This window comes from Lissotriton helveticus, chromosome 1_1, assembly GCF_964261635.1.
Source record: "Lissotriton helveticus chromosome 1_1, aLisHel1.1, whole genome shotgun sequence".
Taxonomy (NCBI): domain Eukaryota; kingdom Metazoa; phylum Chordata; class Amphibia; order Caudata; family Salamandridae; genus Lissotriton; species Lissotriton helveticus.
Genome location: NC_136057.1, coordinates 1,953,916,787 through 1,953,939,403, shown reverse-complemented (window position 1 = coordinate 1,953,939,403; position 22,617 = coordinate 1,953,916,787). Strand labels below are relative to the sequence as shown.

General features: G+C 44.6%; 1 protein-coding gene across 2 annotated transcripts in view; it reads left to right on the top strand.

Annotated features, from left to right (window-relative positions):
- NEK7 (NIMA related kinase 7) overlaps window positions 1-22,617 on the top strand; it is a 364,704-nt gene that overhangs the window by 189,876 nt on the left and 152,211 nt on the right. For both annotated transcript variants that reach the window (XM_078643944.1, XM_078643953.1), the window contains one exon: window positions 18,970-19,064. In XM_078643944.1, the coding sequence (XP_078500070.1) occupies window positions 18,970-19,064 (95 nt within the window). The remainder of the gene's footprint in view (window positions 1-18,969; window positions 19,065-22,617) is intronic.

Below are 22,617 nucleotides of genomic sequence, written 5' to 3'. Positions count from 1 at the left end.
TCCTTCCAAAAATTCGAAATTCTACAGTCCTGGTGCGCACAGACAACACAACGGCCATGCATTATGTGAACAAGCAGGGCGGAACAAATTCCAAACTTCTTTCAAAGGAAGCACTGGAGATATGGAAATGGGTTATTCGACAACAGATATCTCTCTCAGCAGAACATTTACCAGGTTCCCTCAATGTGGAGGCGGATTCATTGAACCACCTAAGGTCAGTCTCCCACGAATGGGAATTGGATCAGAGAACTCTCGAAAGAATATTCTCTCGTTGGGGCACTCCTCTTATAGCCCTGTTCGCGACTCCACAGAACAGGAAATGCCAATTCTACGCAAGCAGGTATCGCCATCGAGGGTCGTTGGGGAATGCCCTTTCGATAACCTGGTCAGGCGCATTTCTTTACGCCTTTCCACCGATTCCTTTGATACCAAGGATACTGAGGAAACTCAAGACGGAACCCTGCACCATGATTTTCATAGCCCCAGCTTGGCCTCGCCAATTTTGGTTCACAGAGCTCATCCTTCTATCTCAGGATCAACAAATTCTCCTACGTCCCATTCCTACCCTGCTGACGATGTCCCAGGGCCAAGTAATGCATCCGGACCTGAGCTCTCTGCAATTGACAGCTTGGCTCCTGAGCACCGGGAGTTCAGTGCTTTAGATATCCCTCAAGGTTGCAAGGACACTTTAGCTCAAGCTCGGGCTCCTAGTACAAACGGGACCTATCGTGCAAAATGGAAGCGTTTTTGTGCATGGTGCCAAAAGGAAAATCTTCATCCTTTTACTTAGGCTACTCATAAGATCTTACCGTACATATTGTCTTTGGCCAAATCAGGTCTTCAACACTCTTCTATTAAGGTGTATCTGGCAGCGATATCTAGGTTCAGACGAACAACCTCTGGCCCTTCTCTTTGGGCCGCGAGGGTGATTAAGCAATTCCTGAAGGGTCTATTCAGGGCTTTCCCTCTGGTGAGACCTCGTCCTCCAATTTGGCAACTCAACCTGGTCCTTGCCCATCTAATGAGGGCTCCTTTTGAACCGATACATAAAGCTGACATGAAATTTGTGTCCTGGAAAATTGCTTTTCTTCTGGCGATAACGTCAGCCAGGAGGGTTGAGAGCTTCAAGCTCTCACAATTGTTGGGCCTTTCTTACAGTTCAAAAAGGAATCTTTGATCTTACGGACAGTTCCGAAATTTATCCCAAAAGTCCCTTCGGATTTTCACCTAAATGAGCCTATAGTACTATAGACTTTCTTTCCTTGACCTTCATCACTGGCGGAGAGATCTCTCCACACGATGGATGTCCAAAGATGTCTGAAGTTCTATCTTCTACGTACAAAAGAATTCAGGAAGACTTCGCAACTTTTTTTCGCTTTTAGCGCTCCAAGGAAAAGTTTACCCCTGTCAAAGCAGGGGATATCACGTTGGATTGCCAGCACAATTCATGTTTGTCATCAAGCAGCAGGGAAGCCGCTGAAGGGACGGATCAAAGCTCATTCTACGAGATCAGTGTCATCATCTACGGCTCTGATCTCTGGTGTCCCTATCAAGGACATTTGTAGGGCGGCTGCATGGAGTAGTGCCCATTCATTCACGAAACACTACTGTTTGGATTCTTCCACAAGGAGTGATACAGCAGTCGGACAAGCAGGCCTGAGGAATTTATTCCAGTGAGCAGTAAGCTTTCCCTTCTATCCCTCCTTTCTTTATTGCACATTTTGTATTTGATAATATTGCCTATCTATTGTTACGAAGTATTTTGACTAATTATGATAATACTTATAATGTGTTATGTTGATATGCATGTAACAAAATGTGCATTTGTTGCCTACTGCTAGCTACTCTGATACAAAGCATGGGAATCTATGAAAGTCCAATACTGGGGCAAGAAAACAAGTTACTTACCTGTAACTTTGGTTCCCCAGTATTGTTACTTTCATAGATTCCCATGCGCCCACCCGCCTCCCCTGGGAAAGCTCAGCCTTCAGCAAATGTGGGTACTGTTACACAACGGCTATGAAAATCTGAGGCTCTGATGCTCTCTCAGGAGGATTCTATGGGGTGAGGCTACTCTGATTGGTTGCTGCAATTTTTTGGTCTCTTTTACAAAAAGAGTCAGATAGGCTACAAAATGAGATTAGGCCTGTCTTTCACTTTTGTACCTACTGCTATGGTATTTTTCTATTACCGAGGCTCCCATTCCGACAACGGGGGAATGATACAAAGCATGGGAAAATATGAAAGTGCCAATACTGGGGAACCAAAGTTACAGGTAAGTAACTTGTTTTCTTTCTAGGCATTGGCTCTGATATCAGTCTGTGTGCTGAGTCTGTGTGCTGGCTAGTTGTTGCACCATCCTCAAGGCTTTGCCTAGCCCTTTGTTCTGATGGGCTTCCTGTTTGAAGCCAATGGGCTTGTTCTCCTGCTTGAGTCATGCAGCCACTGTAAGGTCATCATTTACTATATTTTAACAGCTAATGCAATTGAATATATAATACAAAATGTGTTTTATAATGCACCATTTTTTAAATTTTCTCCAAACTTTCTTAGGGAGAGACTCCTCCCTAGTAGTAAGATCCCTGGTTAGATCTGTTCGTCACTGCCAAGTACATGTAATGTCAGCAGTGGAATTTTTGAAGGAAGCTCTCGCTCTGAGACTCTTTATCTCGAGTGGAGCTCACACCTCCCGTACACCTTTCGGCCCATACTACTCCTGCCCAGTGTTCTCAAGAACATCAGGAATGACTGCGTCCAAGTCATTTCTTGTGGCTCCAGACTGGGTTTGGAGAGTCTGGTATCTCGAGCTTTTGAGCATTGCTATCTGTAATCCAATGAGGCCTCCCCTCCATGAGGCTCTTCTGTTGCAGCAACGCATTAGGGTTCTCTAACCGAGCCTGTCAACTCTCTGCCTTCATGCATGGAGATTAAGCAGTAACAGTTGACAGCTATCGAGTTTCCGCCCGAAGTCTGTCATCTTGGCAGCCAGGCGTCCCTCTACCAAGATAGTATACGCCTGCCGTTGGGGTAAGTTTGTGGCATGGTGTGCCGAAAAGCTGGTTGATCCCCTTGTCTCAGTTCCTTCTGTTTTTCTTATTCTTGTCAGCATGGCTCTGCTTTTGGGCACCATGAAGGTTATCTTTCTGCCATTTCAGCATTTCTGTGGTTGCTAAATCAGCCATCACTCTTCTCGTCCCCTATTGTACATAGGTTTATGAAAGGTCTTCAACACTTGTTCCCACCGTGTTCCTTCATCATGTCTCAGTGGGGCCTTAATTTAGTATTGACTTTACTAATATGCACTCCCTTCGAGCCGCTCCATAACTGCCAGAGTCAGACTCCTTACTATCAAGATGGCCTTTGTAGTGGCAATAACATCTACCTGGAAGGTCTCTGATCTTGAGGCCTTGTCATCTAAGCCTCTGTACCTCAGCATCTTCCCAGAGAAAGCTGGCCCTTCTCACTAGAGCTCTCTTTCTACTGAAGGTGGTCACTCTCCTTCATGTTGGCCAGTTCATCACTGCTGCCTACTTTTTCAGGCTTCACCTCATCCCTCTAAGGAAAAAGAGCAATTCCACCAGCTTCACAAAAAGAGTATTGTCATTCTACCTCGACCGCAAAAAAAAGCTCCGGGTGGACAACCAACCCTTTGTGGGGTTTGTTGGAGCCAAGAAAGGGAAAGCAGTACAGAAATGGACCATCTCCCGATTGATCGTGTTCTGTATCAAAACCTATGCATTGGCCAAGATGCAGCCGCCTGACGACTTGGGTGAACATTCCACCAGAGCCAATGCTGCGACCACTGCGTTAGCACGTGGATTCCCGGTCCTGGACATCTGCCAGGCAGCACCGTGGGTGTCTCTGCACATGTTTACCAAGCACTACTGCCTGGACAATCGGGTCTGTAGGGATGGGCACCTTGGCAATTTGGTTCTGCAGGACTTTCTAGTGTGAATACATTCCGCCGACCCACTTCTTGGGAGGTGTAGCTTGGGTATTTATTCTAAGGAATCTGTGGCTAGAAGTCTCTATCAGATAAACAAGTTACTTACCTTTGGTAACGCCTTATCTGGTAGAGACTCTATCTAGCTGCAGATCCCTTCCTGACCAACCCATCCTCCCGTCTATGAACTGATTATACACTTAGGCCTGTTTACCCTTTCAGGGTCCTAGTTTTCACACACCAGTAGTCTGTGTTCTCCGTGGCTCCGTGCTTCTGGCATTCAAAGTTGCAAAAAGAAACTGATGTCAGTGCGCAGTGGTGGTGCCTTTATAGGCACCGTGCACATAATTTCTGGCGCGAACAACGCCTACATCAGATGGATCCGAACTGCGCCACCTACCGTCACGCAGTGGTCTGTCACCTGGGGATAATTTTAAGGTAAGAAATCTGCAGCTAGGTAGTCACTACCAGATAAGGCGTTACTGAAGGTAAGTAACTTGTTCAACAATTCTAGAAAGACATTCTTTACAAAATAAGGAAAACAAACGAGTTGCTTACTTTGTTAGCTACTATCCTAACAAGCTACTTCAAAATGCTCATCTTCTGGTTTAGAAACCTCTTAAATGAAATCAATATTTAACTATCTTATCTATATAAAGTCATTTTCTATGTCTTGGGCTTGACCTGTGTTTCATTCACTCTCATAGAATCTTGCATGAACTTATAGCAGGGATAGTTAAAATCAGTTGAAGTGGTGTACATGCCACACCTGGTCTTCAACAAAACTGTGTACTACTATTTAGCATTGTACATGTGTGTTGGATGGCATGTGTGGCTGTAGATACACATACTCTACATACTCCCGGCATCTAGTGTTGGGGTCAGAGCTATGCAAGTTGTTTTTCTTTGAAGAAATCTGTTGAGTCATAGGTAGAGTTTCTCCTTCTCTTGGTGACATTGCTCATGGGCATCAACTCCTTTGTTAGATTCTTCTCTGTCTGCGTCTTGTTCGGACGTGTGTGCCTCTACTCCTTTCTGTACAATTCTTCGGTTCTTTACTGTCTTCGACTGTATTGTTTTCGATCGCATTTCTAAGCTGCTCAACAAATTTTGGACCTACAACCGATTGCCCTTCAGGGCCTACTCTCCCACGTTCAACCACTTGCCTCGAAGATGCCTTTCAAATGCTACGAGCACCCTTCAGATTTTGCCTGTATTTCTACAAGAAATACCTACACACCGATCAACATCTTGTGTGCAAATTGTGCCTTTCGACTGAATGTGATGCGTGCAAGTCCTTTCGATCCAAGATAACCCTACGGGATCGACGGGCTTGTCGGTTGGAAATTTCTTGCAGAAGCAGAGATGACACTCCTGACATTTTAGGTGAGGAGCACGTCCAGGAGGAGCCAGCCACAGAAGACTAGGAGGGGGCTTTCTTTGTTGAAAGCTCCGGCGTGGAGGTGAATATGGAGATGCGTAGCCTTCCATAAGGCCAGCACATGAGTACTGTGGTCCCAGACCCTGTTCCAATACCCAAGCAAACCTCAAAACATTTGCACATAGAGTTCGCCAGACAACCCGCTGCCTTCTGGCGATGGTTGGATCTGAAAACCCATTTCGGATGCCCTACCCTCGGGCCCTGCACCAAAAATGTATCCCAATGCCAAGCCTTCGGCATCGACCTCTTCGGATCGAGAGCGACCTTCAGGATTGAGCAGGCAACCAACCACATCTACCTCTGTGCTGAGCAAAAAACTTATTTTCACACCAAAATCCTTGGTACCGAAAATTATGAAGCTAAAAGCCTCTAAACCTTCATTGGCTTCTATGTCTCCAGTCGAGCCCATTCTTGAAAAAATTGACATTCGGCAAAGGAAAATTCAAATTTAAGAAGGTACTAGGCGGATACTTGCTACTCCGCCACCAAAGAGGAAGCTAACTTTCCAAGTGACATTAGACACTCCGGTTCCTCGCATCTAACCATACAATACCTACATGAGCTAGGCACTGGTCGACATCTCACCAAATGGTTTGCAGAGTCGCTCAGAGTTCATATGGTGCCAACATTGCTCTCCTTGCGGGGAAACGGCCACCACAACGCGTCCGTTTCCACGCATAACATTAACCACGCATGCATTACAACGCATGCGTGGTTAAACCGAATCTCCTTTACCACGCATACCTTTACTACGAGATACATAGTAAAGGCATGTGTGGTAAAGGCTATTCGTGAAAAAGGGGGCACGGGGGTCTCTCCCCCCACCACCCCCTGAAAAAAAAAAGCGGGTCCCTCTCCTCCAAAGAAACGCACCCGATAAAGGCAATCAACGTCGTTAGAGGAAACAGAGGTTTCACTTGCGTTTCCTCATAACGACGTGCAATGTGAAAAAAAAGAACATGAAGAACAGACGAGACAAAGTGGAGAGGTAAGCGGAATTTTAGAATTAAAAAAAAAGAAGGTGTCCGAATTTATGATAAAGGGCAGGGGAGAGGTATTTCAAAGAAGGGTTTAGGGGTAGGACAATAACCTTTAACAAGAGTATGCCCTTACCATGCATACACTTACAACGAAAAACGTAAAAATATGTGTGGTAAACGAAAATTCGTGCTAAAGGTTATGCTTGGGAAAGGCATTCGCATTGTAACGCATGCGTGGTAAAGGCATGCGTAGCCACGGAATGCGTTGTAATATCATACAACCCTCCCTGCGAGCCCACTGGGACGCGGATCTCAAGAGATCCGCCACAGACCGTGAATGGGGCCACATACTTGAAGGCCACACACGGATCCCCCGCAACATAAAGTTCCAGCTCATTCAATATTATATCCTACACAGGGCCTACCTCACACCCGCAAAAATAAATATTTTACTCACACGGATTCGGAATGTGCCAGATGCAACCAACCGGGGGCGGGCCTCCTGCATGTACTGTGGTCATGCACAGCCATCCAAATATATTGGGACTAGGGCACTAGGAGACCGGCTCAATGTACAGAGCGAACGTTGACCTGGACATGGGAGGTGTGCATCTTGGGTCTCTACGACAGGTCTAAGAAACATAAATAGACGTCTAGATATATGGACCTCTGCCTCATAGTAGCTAAGAGATTACTCCCGCGTCACTGGAGATCCCCCGATCCCCCAGCAGCAATGGCCTGGTATCACTCCCTCCTGTGCTGGGCGCAGGCGGAGAGAGTAACACTTGACCGCGAAGACGCGATGGGGCTGCACAAGCAACCACTAGCACTAGCATGGGACATAATCCTGACAGATTTTCGCTCAACAGAGCGAGATTCGGGCCAGGTGACAGACATGACTGTGAGTGACTGAGAACACACGCCGCCGCGACTGGCGTCCATTTAAGACCACTAGAGTGCAGACACAGCGCGGCTGGCTACTGGTACACCCTGATACTCATCATTACACATCAGTTTTGCATGCATGAGTTAATGCAACAACTCGTCCGCATGTCATCAAGTTAAAAATATATTTGGCGAAGGAGATGCGTATTCAAATAATGTATGACGATAACGGATGAAGCGCCTGTTATTCAACAGGATTGTACATGTCCGTTCAAGTTACGATTGTCTTTCTGTTCCAACCCTCCCCCTTCTTTTCGTCTTTTTTTCTCTTTCTCCTTCTTTTTTCTTATTCCGTTTGTTTTATTATTCAGACAGAAGGTCGCTTTACCTCATGCTGCCGTTGTACTATAGTGATTGCATTGCCATGTAAAATTATATTCTACGAATGGAAATGTATGGTATGCATACTGGCTAGTATATAATGTTACAATTTTTTTTATTTTTAAAGCAATAATAAACAAATTTAAACAAAAAAAAATAGACACTCAAAAAAGGAGTAAAGATAAAACCACCATTACTTCACACCAGGTTCCTCCTCCTCCTCTTCCTTCTCCTCTTCCTCCACCACCACCACCACCACCACCTTCTCCACCACCTGACCCATTTGATGCTTCACCTGCAGGGTCGCCAGGTACAGTGAAAGGGGGGTTACAAGGGCCATTTGGGGATCCTGACCCATGGGGTGCACACAACACTGATCTGATTGCCCCACCAATCCGGATTGATATCCCTCTCGTCCCTCCCCTCCAGAAGATGCAAATTCTTTTCAGCAAGTTATTTCGAGGGCAGCCGCTTTCCATAGCGTTGAGCTGCACAAAGATTCCTTTGAACAGGACTTTTTTGTTTGACACTCTCTATTCCACACACAGGGACACCCAGTATTTGCCCATACTTCTTTGCATGATGAGACATGCTGAGGAAACTTTTAAAGAGCCAGTCCATGGACAAAAAATATAAGGTGGCTCCTTCAGACCCAGTATTTCTCAGGAGCCAAGTTCCACCGGATTCCATAATTACAACTACTGCGCGTAAGAGGGCTAAATGCCAGGCTACTGGGGAAACTCCACCTCCTGAGAAGGAAAGTAAGAGCATAGATGCAGCTGGGAAAAGGGTTGCAGCACAGGCAGCTAAATATTGTTGTGTTATCAATTCATAAGCCCTTATGGCCTGCTACGATAGAGCCCCTTGAGATGTGATGGATGAACCCTTACAGTACCTCCCGCACGAACACCGCAAAAGGGGACAACAAATTGTCAGAGGGTCAAACCATTACCAATTATTCCATCAGATGCGCACTAGATGCAGCAGATACAGCTGCTAGAGATGGTAATACCTGCGTGCGTCTTTGACGACATGCATGGCTTAGGTGCTCTAGGTTCAAACAAGAGGTCCAGCAGGCAGCACTTTTTGGCTCACAGGTAGACACTACCCTTAACAAGATGAAGAAAGATACTGACACAGCTAAGGCCATGGGAGCCTTACAGACAACAACTCCTAGGGGTCCCTTTAGTTGCTCGGCTACAGGGTGCATATAAATCCACCACCACAGACGCCTCCAATGCCCAACAGAAACAAGCCCAATCCATCTAGAATAAGGGCTATTTCAAGATTCCTTCAGAGGCGAAAACAACAAGGGAAGAGGGGCAGGGCTGCCTCTTCACGAGGACAACACCCACTGCAAATCAGTGATTAACAAATCTCTCACCCCCCACCCAAAGAACACCTGTAGGGGGCAAACTACAATTTTCCACCCAGTCTGGGAGTTCATCACCAGAGACCAATGGGTATTAGCCATTATCCAACATGGCTATTGTCTGGAGTTCATTACCACGCCAAACAACATCCCACCTTGCTCCTGCAATTTATCACAGGACCATCTAACACTTTTCAAACAAGAGGTCAAACCCCTTCTTCTCAAAGGGGCCATAGAACCCATCCCTCTTCAACATCAAGGCCCAGGGCTATATTCTCTATACCTCTCATACCCAAAAAAGACTGGTCATTGAGATCAATCTTCGATATCAGACCTCTCAACCACTACATTCTTATCAGAACATTTCCATATGGTAACTCTACAGGAATTTATTCCACTTCTACAACAGGGCAACTTTATGGGAAAACTGGACCTAAAGGAAGCCTGTTTTCAATAACAATACACCCTGTCCACTGCAAATACCTCAGATTTGCCATAGCAGGCAAACCTTACCAATTCAAAGTTATTCCTTTCTGAGCGACTACGGCACGTCCGGTTTTCCCAAAATGTTTGGCAGTGGTCACAGTACATCTGCTAAGACAAAATGTTCATGTATTCCCATACTTGGGCGATTGACTCATCAAAGCCACTATTTGTCTACAGTGCCAACAGTACACTCAATTGACGGTCTACTTCTCAGAATAGGGTTTACTATAAATGTCCCCAAGTCTCACATTCAACTTCTCCAACTTCAACCTTTCTTAGAGCAATCCTCAACATACAGTTAGGATTAGCTTATGCAAATCCTGCTCGAGTTCAAAACTTTCAGGGAACTCTACCAAAGTTTCAACCAAACAAAGCACTCACAGTATTCACTGTGATGCGTCTGCTAGGAATGATGGACTCTTGCATCGCCATACTTCCCCAAGCAAGCTTACACATGCGCCCACTACAGCAATGTCTAGCTCGTCAGTGGTCTCAATCACAGGGTCACCTCGAAGGTATGGTGTTGATAGACCGCCACTCTCACCGTTCTCTGCAATTGTGGAACACCAACAACCTATTGAAGGGGTGACATTTTCTGCACGCTGATCCTCCCCTCACTCTCATCCCAGACACATCAGAGACTGATTGGGGTGCCCAATGTCAACACTTCACAGTACAAGGGCTGTCACACCTCCAACCCTAAACATCAACTACTTGGCGCTACAGGTAATCTTCCTAGCATTAAAAGCGTTCCTTCCTCGCCTATCGTAAAAGGTTGTCCTAGTCTGGATGGACAATATGACAGCCATGTAATGTCTACAGAAAACCGGGGTGGGGGGTGTGGAGACGGTCTTCTCAACTAACACACCGGTCTATGATCATATGACACTGGGTTCTTCACCACCACATTCATCTTTTGGCACAAAATCTGTTGGGGACGGTCAATGATTTTTCAGACTTGCTCAGCAGGATGCTGCAACAGACCCATGAGTGGGAATTTAACCTCCTTCCCTATTTTTAAAAGTGGGAGGTTCCTCAAATCGCTGTTTTTGCCACAGCTTAAAACGCAAAATGGCCAAACTTCGCCTCCAGGTACCCACACCCAATATCCTTGGGCAATGATGAGTTAGTAGGGGATATTTGGCTACCCCTTTCCACCGCTCCCTCTCATTCCTTTTCTGGTTCGGAAACTCAGACAAACTTCTCTCACCATGATCCTTGAATTTAACCCACAAGTCCTCCTTCCCTACTTTCAAAAGTGGGTGGTTCCTCAAATCGCTGTTTTTGCCAGCTGAAAACGCAAAATACCCAAACTTCGCCTCCAGGTACCTACACCCACTATCCATGGGCAGCGATGAGTTAGTCGAGATATTTGGCTACGCTTTTTCCACCGCTCCCTCTCATTCCTTTTTCTGGTTCGGAAACTCAGACCAACGCCTCTCACCAAGATCCGTGTAGCTCCCACTTGGATGTATCAGCCCTGGTTCACAACACTGCTAGATCTGTCAGTAGTTCCACACAAGAAGCTCCTCAACAGGCCGGACCTTCTTGCTCAGATTCAAGGACAAATCAGACACCCAGACCCCAAAACTCAACCTAGCAGTCGAGCTCCTGATTTCATAGAGTTTGGCCATCTTAGCTTACCACAAGAATGTATGAACATTCTCAAGCAAGCACGCAGACCCACAACTAGTGTCTGCTATGTTGCAAAATTGAAACATTTTGTTTGCTACTGCCAACCCAAACAAATTGATACTATGAAAGCCACTGAATAATACATTATCTGCTGCCTTCTTCATTTGCAAACGGTCAATTTAGCCTACACTTCTATTAGTTTTCACCTCGCTGCAAAGGCTGCCTATCACCAAAATAGACAGCATCTCTCACTATTCAATCACCCAGCCATTAAGGCATTCATGGAAGGTCATTCTACCTCAGGTTCCTCCAGTACCCTCTTAGAACCTTAACATTGCTCTTACAAGACTCATTGGTCCCCCATTAGAGCTTCCTCAATCATGCACCCTTCAATTTATTTTGTGGAAAGTGGCATTCTTAGTTGCCATTACCTCACTTAGGCATGTTAGTGAGCTCCAGACTTTCACCTTAGAAGAACCATTTTTCTAAATACAAAGAGACAAACTGGTTATTTGTACTAATCCTATATTCCTATGTAAGGTAATCTCACAGTTTCGCATCAATCAGTCCATTTGAGTTCAGTTTTTTCCCCACACCCAGGTTTTGTTGCAGAAAGGGCTCTTCATACCCTAGACGATAGAAGAACACATGTTCTACATAGATAGAACTAAAGATTTGTAAGGCAGCTACATGGTCTACACCACATACATTCTCCAAGCTCTACTGTGTGGATGTTTTAGCGTGCCAACAAGCCAGTGTAGGTCAGATAGCGCTACGTACCCTTTTTCAAACTACTGCAACTCCCATGGGCTAGCCACCGCTTCTCAGAAGGGACTGTGTTACAGTCTGTGCAGAGCACAGGAATCTTCAGCCACACATGCCATCAAACGGATTATGTTACTTACCCTGTAAGCATCTGTTTGTGTCCTATAGTGTTCTGTGGAGTAGACTTTCTTGTATTAATAATGACCCAATTTAATTGTTGCATACTTCCAGTCAGATGCAATTCTGTGTGCTGTGCTCCAGCATTTTGGGTGCAGAATGCCTAATGATTAAGCTGTTACTCAGCACGTTAGGGCGGTGCCTTTCTGGGCTGTGTCATCCTGTCCAGATGCAGGATGGAGTTACAACTGTGGTCCATGATGCCGCCAGTCTGTGTTCAGGCGCTGTTGCAAAAATTTCCAGATTCAGTCAGGTTCCATGAGGGTTTCACAAAGGGAAGAATCTGCGGTTAGATGGAGTTACCATCGGAAAGAACATTACATAACGTATTCATCTATTTCAGGAGGTAACAGACAAGTCATAATCACATTCTATAGAAACTGTGACACACCCACATAGACATGATTAAAGAACTGTTGCTCCTACAGTGGCCTACAAGAGAAACAATAGCATTCACTCCCAAACGTACATGTATCTCCAGTGAGAAAACATATGCGTCATAGATCTCAACCTGGCTCGATAATTGAAAGCACCAATAGGTCAAGGTAATGGCGTTATACAAAATGAGTAATCAAGCATTTGCTACAGTTACAGAGTTGTAAACTGCATTTAGGATGCTCATCTGATGTCGCTTCCTGTTTGTGGAATTGAAGGCAGTCTACGGAAGAAAAATATTTAAAACTTTAAAATCAAACTAATGCAAAGCGCTTTTATCAGTGAAACCAGATGAAACTAGAATAGTAATGAGGAACAACATGTTATATTGTGTGCCCCTGTAATTAATTTGTGCTAGTGGGCACCTATACAACCTATTTTTGGGGACCAGGACACTCTGCTACCCGGTCCAGGTCTGCAGCTGCCTTGATTTAACAAACAGCGGTCGACAGCAGAGCTGGTTTTTTTTTTCAAATACAGGTACATATAAATAGAATAAAAGCCACACCATTCAGTGTATTGGCAACCCTTCTTATTTTTTCATACGTCATAATGGAAAGGACTGCTGCTCTCCCACCAGGATGAGTCAATCCGAAGGGCAGACACCTGCCAGAGTCCTGTAGCTGCTGTCGGCACCTGACCTGGAAGTCAGGAAAGACATGCCTGTTTCTGCATACACACGCTTCTCGCTGAGTAACTGGCTGCTCTTACTGGAGCTTTAAACCCTGCATGGGTGTCAAACTGTGTGAGAAGTAGCAAGCCTAATAGGCTGCAAGTTTCCAAAGAAAAAATCTGATGACTGACGTGCACTGTACTTATTTACTTATGATAAATCATGCACTGATATGTTCTCATTAAATATGTTTTCATATTACAATGCAACCTCATTTTGCCTTATTTACAAATATTGAAACACACAATGGGAAATAAGTTATTTAGGCTATACAACGTGTGTGCCAAGTGCCCGGGATCTGCATGAATAAAGTTGTTATTATTAATCAAATATCTTGCTAGACACAACCTTCTTTTGTTACTTCACTGTTGCTCCGCAGGCCCTTGAAATTTTGTTTTCCTCTAAAGAAATGCAAACTGTTCAGAAGTTCTGTATTGCTTTTTATTTCAACCGTTATATTCCACGCTTAGTAGGACCAGTTAACTTTATAATTTCATGTTCGAGGCATATGAGCTGCAGATTGCACACTATGCATAGATGGCCAACTAGTGTTGGGCCCGGATGTTTGCAGTTTGTTTTTGTTGTAGAAAGTCTTTGGAAGTCACGGGATAGGTGACTCCTCCATTGGGTGATACTGCGCATGGGCATCGGGTCCATCCCCAGATTGTTTTTTTCCGCCACTGGGCTCGGATGTGGTTCCAGCGCTCCGTGTTGGAACCGAATACCGTCGACGCGCAATCCTCATCGGCTTCAAGAAACTACTCTAGAAAGCGTTTTCCTGTCGACACTACTCTTCGAGACCAAGAACGTCAATTCCGGTCGTCGACTACGGCATTCGGACCCAACTAGGCCTCAACTCCAGCTAATGGAAAGGACGCCATTTAAAAGGTGTCCTCAATGTGGGTCGAAGTTTCCCCTCACCGACCTCCACGAGGTCTGTAACCTCTGCCTCTCTCCGGAGCACGAGGCCAAGGACTGTTCAGCCTGTGCCTCCTTCCGCTACAAAAAGACTATCCACGACCGGAGAGCCAGACGAACAATGGCTCAAAGATTTTCAGCTTCGATTCCGGACGACATTTTCCAGGAAGGCGTCGACGTCCCAGAAGAACACGATGTTGACAGCAACTCGGAGGCAGAAGATTCTGATGTCGAAGACGTGACTCCAGCGCAGCAGGTCGTAAGTAAGACCGTCGAACCCAGCCCTCCTTCGACACACACAAAAAAGGCTACGGTCACACCCTTGCCCTCGGGCTCGGGTGCACACCGAGACACTACTTTGACGGCCCCACCTTCGGGCTCAGCCAAGAAGTCAATAAGGTCTTTAAAGACCCAGTCAGGACACGGGTTATAAACCCAAGGGTGGAGAAAAAGTATAATGCTGCGCCATCTGACCCAGCATGTATAAAGGGACCAGTTCCCCTAGACTCTCTAGTCGTATCTAACGCACGTAAGAGAGCTAACTCTCAAACATCAGGAGAAGCTCCCCCACCAGACAAGGAATCTAAACTCCTTGATGCGTCGGGGAAAAGAACGGCCTTACAAGCAGCAAATGTGGCGCATTGCTAACACGCAAGCCTTACTAGCACGCTATGATAGGGCACATTATGATGAGCTCGAGGAAATAATGCAACATCTCCCTGATAAGTTTAAAGATAGAGCTAGTGAGCTAATTCAAGAGGGAAAAATTATCACTAACACATCTATCCGCTGCGCGCTAGACGCAGCAGACACAGCCTCCAGAGCCGTCAATACTAACGTCCTGCTACGTAGGCATGCTTGGCTACGTATATCTGGATTCAAGCCAGAGGTCCAAAGTGCTATACTCACTCAACCATTCTATGAGCAACACTTATTTGGACCCGAGGTTGATGTCTCCCTCGAAAAAATGAAAAAAGACACCGACACAGCAAAATCTATGGGAGCCTTGCAGTCGAGGCTCCCAGACGTTCATTTCGTCGCTCCACATATAGAGGTGCAAACAGAGGATACTCATCCGGTACACCTTCCACAGCATACAAAAGCCCCACTCAATCTACCTACAGTAAGGGTTACCAAAGGGGAGGTTACCGTGGTAACAATAACAAAGGCAGAGGCAAAAATAACAACACCCGTTCTGCCTCCACCCCTACCCAATGACTCCCCTCCCCTTCCCCCGCCCCATTCCACTCCTGTCGGGGGAAGGATACAGCAATACCTGTCAGCCTGGAAAGACATCACATCAGACAGGTGGGTGCTTCAAATAATTTAGTCAGGTTACTGTCTAGAACGAACATCTACCCCCCCCAAACATACCACCCAAACAGCGCCCAATGTCACAAGATCATTTAACGCTGCTCAAACAAGAAGTACTTACTCTCCTGCAGAAAAATGCCATAGAGGAAGTTCCAAAACATCAAAGGAGTATATTCCCTGTGCTTCTTAATTCCAAAGAAGAATGGATCTCTGAGACCTATTCTAGACCTCAGACCTCTAAACGCTTACATACAATCAGATAATTTCCATAAGGTCACACTTCAGCAAGTCCTTCCACTCCTGTTGCAAAACGACTTTCTTGTCACACTAGATCTCAAAGACGCCTACTTCCACATTCCAATTCACCAGGCGCACAGAAAGTATCTAAGGTTTGTGCTAGAAGGACAGCACTACTAATTCAAGGTACTCCCATTCGGAGTAACAACAGCGCCAAGAGTGTTCACCAAATGTCTAGCTGTGGTAGCAGCACACTTAAGAAGACAGCACATCCACGTCTTCTCATATCTAGACGACTGGCTCATAAAAGCACAATCGTACAACCAGTGTGTACAACAGACTCTCAATACAATGATGTTACTCCACAACTTAGGCTTCACAGTAAATTACACCAAGTCACATCTGCTACCATCGCACACACAACAGTACCTAGGAGCTACAATCAATACTCAACTAGCACGAGCGTATCCCTCTCCAGCAAGGATAACAAGTGTGCAAACGCTCCTAACAAAATTCAAATCACAACCCTCGCTTCCAGCTCGAGTGTTTATGCAACTCATAGGGATGATGGCATCTTGCATATTCATAGTACCTCACGCAAGACTGCAAATGCGTCCACTTCAAGAATGTCTAGCACGCCAATTGAACCAGGCTCAGGGTCAGTTAACTGACCTAGTGTTGGTAGACAGTCGGACTCATCGCTCTCTGCAATGGTGGAACACAAAAAACATGTCAAAAGGCCGACTATTCCTAGAGTCAGTTCCACAAATCACACTAACAGCAGACTCATCGCTTTCCGGCTGGGGAGCCCACCTACTGCATTACACCACGCAGGGAAGGTGGACACCAATGCAAAAACTACTCCACATCAATCATCTGGAGTTATTAGCTGTGTTTCTAGCTCTGAAAGCATTCCAAACACAAGTTGCAAACAAGACTGTCTTAGTCCGCACAGACAATATGACAGCCATGTATTACGTAAACAAACAGGAGGGACACACTCTCTGCAGCTCTCTCAACTAGCTCAGCAGATATGGAGGTCGGCTATACCTCAGAACATCTTCTTAATAGCCCAACACATCCCAGGGGTTCAAAACACCATGGCAGATCTGCTAAGTCGGCAGACTCAGCAGATGCACGAGTGGGAACTTCATCCACAAGTTCTTCATCCGTTCTTTCAAATGTGGGGACAACCTCAGATAAACCTCTTCGCCACCCACGACAACGCAAAATGCCCACACTTCGCCGCCAGGTACCCACACCCATTGGCCAAAGGCAATGTAATATGGATGAACTGGTCAGGTCTATTTGCGTACGCTTTTCCTCCTCTACCAATGATTCCTTTACTAGTATGCAAGATGCAACAACACTCGCTAACGCTTATACTAGTAGCTCCAACGTGGGCCAGACAACTGTGGTACACCACACTGCTACAGCTATCTGTGGTACCACATCAAAAACTAAACCTATCTCCACATCTTTTCAAGAACCATGGAGAGATCAGTCACCCGGACCCAGCTCAGCTCAACCTTGCGATCTGGCTCCTGAAGTCATATAGTTTGGTTATCTTAAACTCGCTCAAGAATGCATGAATGTTATCAAGGAAGCAAGGCATCCCACCACTAGAGCATGCTACGCTGCTAAGTGGAAAAGTTTTGTAATATACTGTCAAAACAACAACATAACTCCTCTAGATGTATCCATCCAACACATTATAGGCTATTTACTGCACCTTCAAAAGTGTAATCTAGCCTACACATCTATCAGGTTATACCTAGCTGCCATTGCAGCTTACTTACAAAATAGACAGCATCTGTCTCTTTTTAGAGTGCCAGCCATTAACCGCATGCGTGCGGGCGGAATTCCGCCCGTACGCTGGGTTTTGCGAAACCGCACTTTACGTGACGAGCTGGGCTCGTCATGAGCGTGCGAGGAGGCTACGCCATGACGAGCCCAGCTCGTCATGAGCGTCGAAGGGGTTAAAGCTTTTATGGAGGCTCTCAAAAGAATAATACCTCCAAGGCTACCACCTTCACCTGTGTGGAACTTAAACATAGTGCTCGCACGTCTCATGGGACCTCCATTTGAAACTTTACATAAATCGAATTGCAATTTCTCACATGGAAAGAGGCTTTCCTAGTAGCCATTACTTCTTTAAGAAGAGTTAGTGAAATGCAAGCATTTACCATTCAAGAACCTTTTCTGCAAATGCACCACAATAAAGGTTGTTCTTCGTACAAACCCTAAATTCCTGCCAAAGGTAATTTCACCTTTCCATCTAAATCAATCTGTGGAACTGCCAGTTTTCTTCTCGCAGCCACAAACAGTAGCAGAAAGAGCTCTGCACACCTCAGATGTCAGAAGAGTATTACTATATTACATAGAGAGAACGCAAAGCTTTAGGAAAACAAAACAGCTTTTTGTATCCTTTTCACCACCGTATAAGGGCAACCCAATATCAAAATCTGGTATTGCCAGGTGTATCGTTGAGTGTATCAAATATGTTACGATAAAGCTAAGCGTACACTAACAATTCCTCCAAAAGCCCATTCTACAAGGAAAATAGGGGCTTCCATGGCATTCTTAAGGAACATTCCCTTAGAAGACATCTGCAAAGCACCTACATGGTCTATACCGCACACATTCACAAAACACTATTGTGTAGATGTGCAAACAAAGCAGCAAGCCACTGTAGGCCAGGCTGTACTTAAAACAATATTTCAAGCAACTGCAACAGATACGCCGCTAGTGTGGATACTACTATACAATCTATGCATAGTGTGCAATGTGAGGCTCATATGCCTCAAACGGAAAATGCTACTTACCAGTATGCATCTGTTCTTGGCATGTAGAGCGGCAAAATTGCACACGCCCACCCGCCTCCCTGGCTACCTTTATCTGTTCCAGTATTCTTGTCATTAGATACAAACACACATGGTCATCACTATCTCTTAGCTCCATCACTACCCTAATGGCGAAAAACAATCTGGGGATGGAGCCGATGCCCATGCGCAGTATCACCCAAAGGAGGAGTCACCTATCACGTGAATTCCAAAGAATTTCTACAACAAAAACAAACTGCAAACATCCGGGCCCAACACTAGGTGGCCATCTATGCATAGTGTGCAATTCTGCAGCTCTACATGCCAAGAACAGATGCACACTGGTAAGTAGCATTTTCCTTTTCCTTTATTTAGTTGATTTATTTTCTATGTACAACCAGTTATTTAATTTAGTTTAACTTCATAATCATCTGTGCAGAATTTATTAGTAAACCTCTATTTTTTTCCTCAGTAAATGTACAATAAAACCTTTATTTCTTTATAGTGGGCACTCCTTATTACATGTCACCAGAAAGGATACATGAAAACGGATACAACTTTAAATCTGACATTTGGTCTCTTGGATGCCTTCTGTATGAGGTAATTCTAACAAATTAAGAGACGTTAAGTTCACTATGTATTGATGTAAGTTACTACTAGACATGTTTTGAAAATTTTGTTATCCAGTAAGTTTTAGTGTTTTGTATACTTACATTTGGCTAACGATGGTGCGGATAGGGCTTCTGTTGCAGGTACAATCGGTATGATAGCAAACAAACTACTTAATGGCAAGAACCGCCCTTGAATCAGGCATTGCCTCTCGGTCCCACTGTAAGCTTTGCCACCCTAATTCAGGCTCTCCAACCCTCAGTTTAGGAGGTAGGAGGTAGCAGCAGACCTTCATAAATACTGTTTATGGGAAAGTACCCAGTTGCAAAAGGTGGGATAATAGACCGCCTAGTTACACCTGCAAAGATAATTGTCAAACTACAGGGAAGCACTCCTGCCTTTGGCACACTACTGAGTAGGATCAATACACTCTGTAGTTCCTCTTGCTCCCCATGCCAAATCAACTTACTAAGGTTGATAGACACAGACCAAATTCCATCCATTAGAAATTAAGATTCACCATATCCAGAGTTCCTGTACATTTTATATCAATATTACTTGGACATGTTGTGGCTGTGTCTGCTAGGCTAAAAATCTAAGCTTTCTGGCACCCACAAATATCACCATGAAGGTATCTATGATGCTGCTATGCCAGACCCATCTTTAGATGTTATTCCTTTTATGCACCAGAAAAGCACAAAGGCAACAGAGCGAGTAAGAGAAAGTACCTCTGAAGCCTAATCCCCACTTGCTACACAAAGTTAATTTTCAATCCCTAAAATTATTAGTATTCAGCAGCTACATACACTGTTAGCTGATTCTTGATTGATCCTGGAGTTCTACCGTCACATTACTTTTGTGTGCTTTCACGCCCTCAAGGTATCCACCTATCTTTGCTGCAAGTGCTTGAATACTTTCACTCATCCTTTTTCTTTTCTGCATCGGAGAGCAAACGTTCCTGCAGGAATTTAAGTGGAAAATCACACTTTTGTAATTGGGATTGCATGTATATAGGGATAACTACCCTCACAAGATCTTGAGTCACTTTATGCCGGGCAGCACTCTGCTTGGAACTCATGGTTAGTCCTGTGCTGTGGGTTTTGTTTGTTATTGAGGTTAGGCTTTTGTGCTCAAGGTAAAACCGTTCTGTGTATTCACTCCAGTTTCTTTGTGGTATATTAAATTATTAGGAGTTCGTTATGATCATTAGCTCATGGAGCATTTGCGTTCATGCAGGTGGTTGGTGAGCGTAATAGCTCGGTGAGAGTAGATTAGGTATTGTTAGGTTGCAGGGGGTATGACTTTCAAAGAATGAGAGATTGTGAAGTTTGAAAAAAGTTGTAGGCAGTTTTCAGAAATATATAAATAGAGATTACATTAGATATGCATGTAACTTAGAGAAGGTTGTGGTCAGAAAGAAGAGGCATGGAGAGAATGGAAAGGAAGGACCATTTGAGAGAGAAAAGAAGAAGCAGCAATCAGAAGTTCTAAGAAAAGGTCAGTTTTACCAATGTACTAAACTGTGTGGTAAATGATTAAAACATTGAAAATTTGATTCTGCACACTCTTAAATTGCACTTTTTTAAAGAAGCTTGGCTCTACTTTTTAGAGAAGACAACCCAAAGCTGCTTTACCAAGCTCATGTATGGTAGGAAGGATGGCTCGATGTCCTTGGTCCCCCCCCATTTTCACTACCTGCAGAGAACAATACCACTATGTCGTAGGAGGGCTGCCCAATAATAAAACAAAAAGCTGGCTCGTGGGAGGATTAAACATTTGAGGGATCGCCTATTCCTCTTTTATTTCCATATTAAGTTTGTGCAAATGGCATACAACTTCGTATGTAGGACCTGTAGACCTCAAGGGGGATGGAGCAAAACAAGTAAAGCACTTTAGATAAAACTAGCATTTTCAGAACATTGCATCTACCTATAATTGATAGGTGTAACCCATTAATACGCCTTGAATCTGTACTAATCTTACTAATCAGTGGATTGAGATTAGTTCAGTAAATTGTGAATACTGTGGGTTTGATCTTAATCCCAAGATATGTTGCCATATCCGTCCAGCGAGCATCTTTGAATACAGTTTTGTCGGTACAGATAATCTGGGTTTTTCCCTAGTCAGTAAATAACCTGATTCCCCAGCTAATTGCTCGTTCTCCACTATTGCGTTCTCGGGTTCCAAAGTTATCACGGCGATGTCATCTGATTACAAAAGCACCTTGATGTTGTATCCATTCTTTCAAACAAGCTTTCTACCCAGAATTTGGGTAATTAGAACTATATAAAAAGATCTATATAAAGGGCAAATAAAATTGGAGAGCACGTACACCCCTGTCTTGTCTCTCTAATTATATCAATCCTCCCTGACTCTTGAACCATAATTTGAAGTCTGGCGTAGGGTGTAGTATAAATTGCCCTAATTGCCAAAAGCCTTACGTTCAATAATGTGCCATAAATAGACCCACAACACTCTATTGAATGCTTTCTCCACGTCAAGGAGGTTCATATCAATCTGGTCACCTGTTGTTTCTGTAATATCAAATTGATAGCCCGTCTGACCTGGTCTGTTGTTCCTCTCCCAAATATAAATCCATGTTGCCATGGTGTGACCCACCTAGCTATGATTCTCCCCAAGCGAACCACCAGAATCTTGGACTACAGCTTGGCGTCAGAACTTATTGATGAGATAGGCTGATACGAGGCTTGATTATCCAGGGTATTGTCCTTTTTTGGTAAAATAACCATATCCGTACCCTGCCAAGATTGAGGGGATACCCCATACTGCGGTACTCCAGAAAACAGATCTAGCAAAAACTGAGCAAACTCTACCTGCAAAGCCTTATTGAATTTGAGGGAGATTCTATCGGGCCGGCCGCCTCCCCTGCAGCCAGTGAATGCAATGTGTACATGACTTCCTCCAAGGTGATATCTTCCTCGAACTCCCTTCTTAACTCTGGCTCTATAAAGCCCCAGTCCTCCTCTGACCCTTCTTCTTCTCCCCCAAGGATAGTGTGAGGGACATCTGCATGAGATAACCTTCTATAAACATCCTCGAAAATGTTGATATCACTGGGTTCAATGGCATTTGACCTGTAATTCCTTTTGATTTTGTCAATGTTTTTCCTGGCTAACCTTTGTCTAGTGCATAGCGCTATGATTTTGCCTACCGGCTTGCCATATTCATAACTCAAATTCCTGTGTACCTGGAATACTTCTGCCACCCTCTTAATATAGTAACTGTTAATCTTGGCTTTTTATTGCCATAATTTTAAGTTATAAGTACCCTTCCTCTTTCCCCCACAGGACCCACTCCATGTGGCTTTTTTCCAACTCAGCTAGCTTCTTGCAAAACCCTTCTATCTTGCGGTCTTCTTGCTTCCTACTAAAAACAACAAAACCAATAACCACCCCTCTTAATCCTTTTTAAAGAATCCAAAACCACCCTCCTCGAAGCACTTTATCTAGTCCGATCCAAAAACTCAACTACCCATTTACTGATATGCTCGATGAATAGGTTGTTTAAGAGCAATTTCCATCAG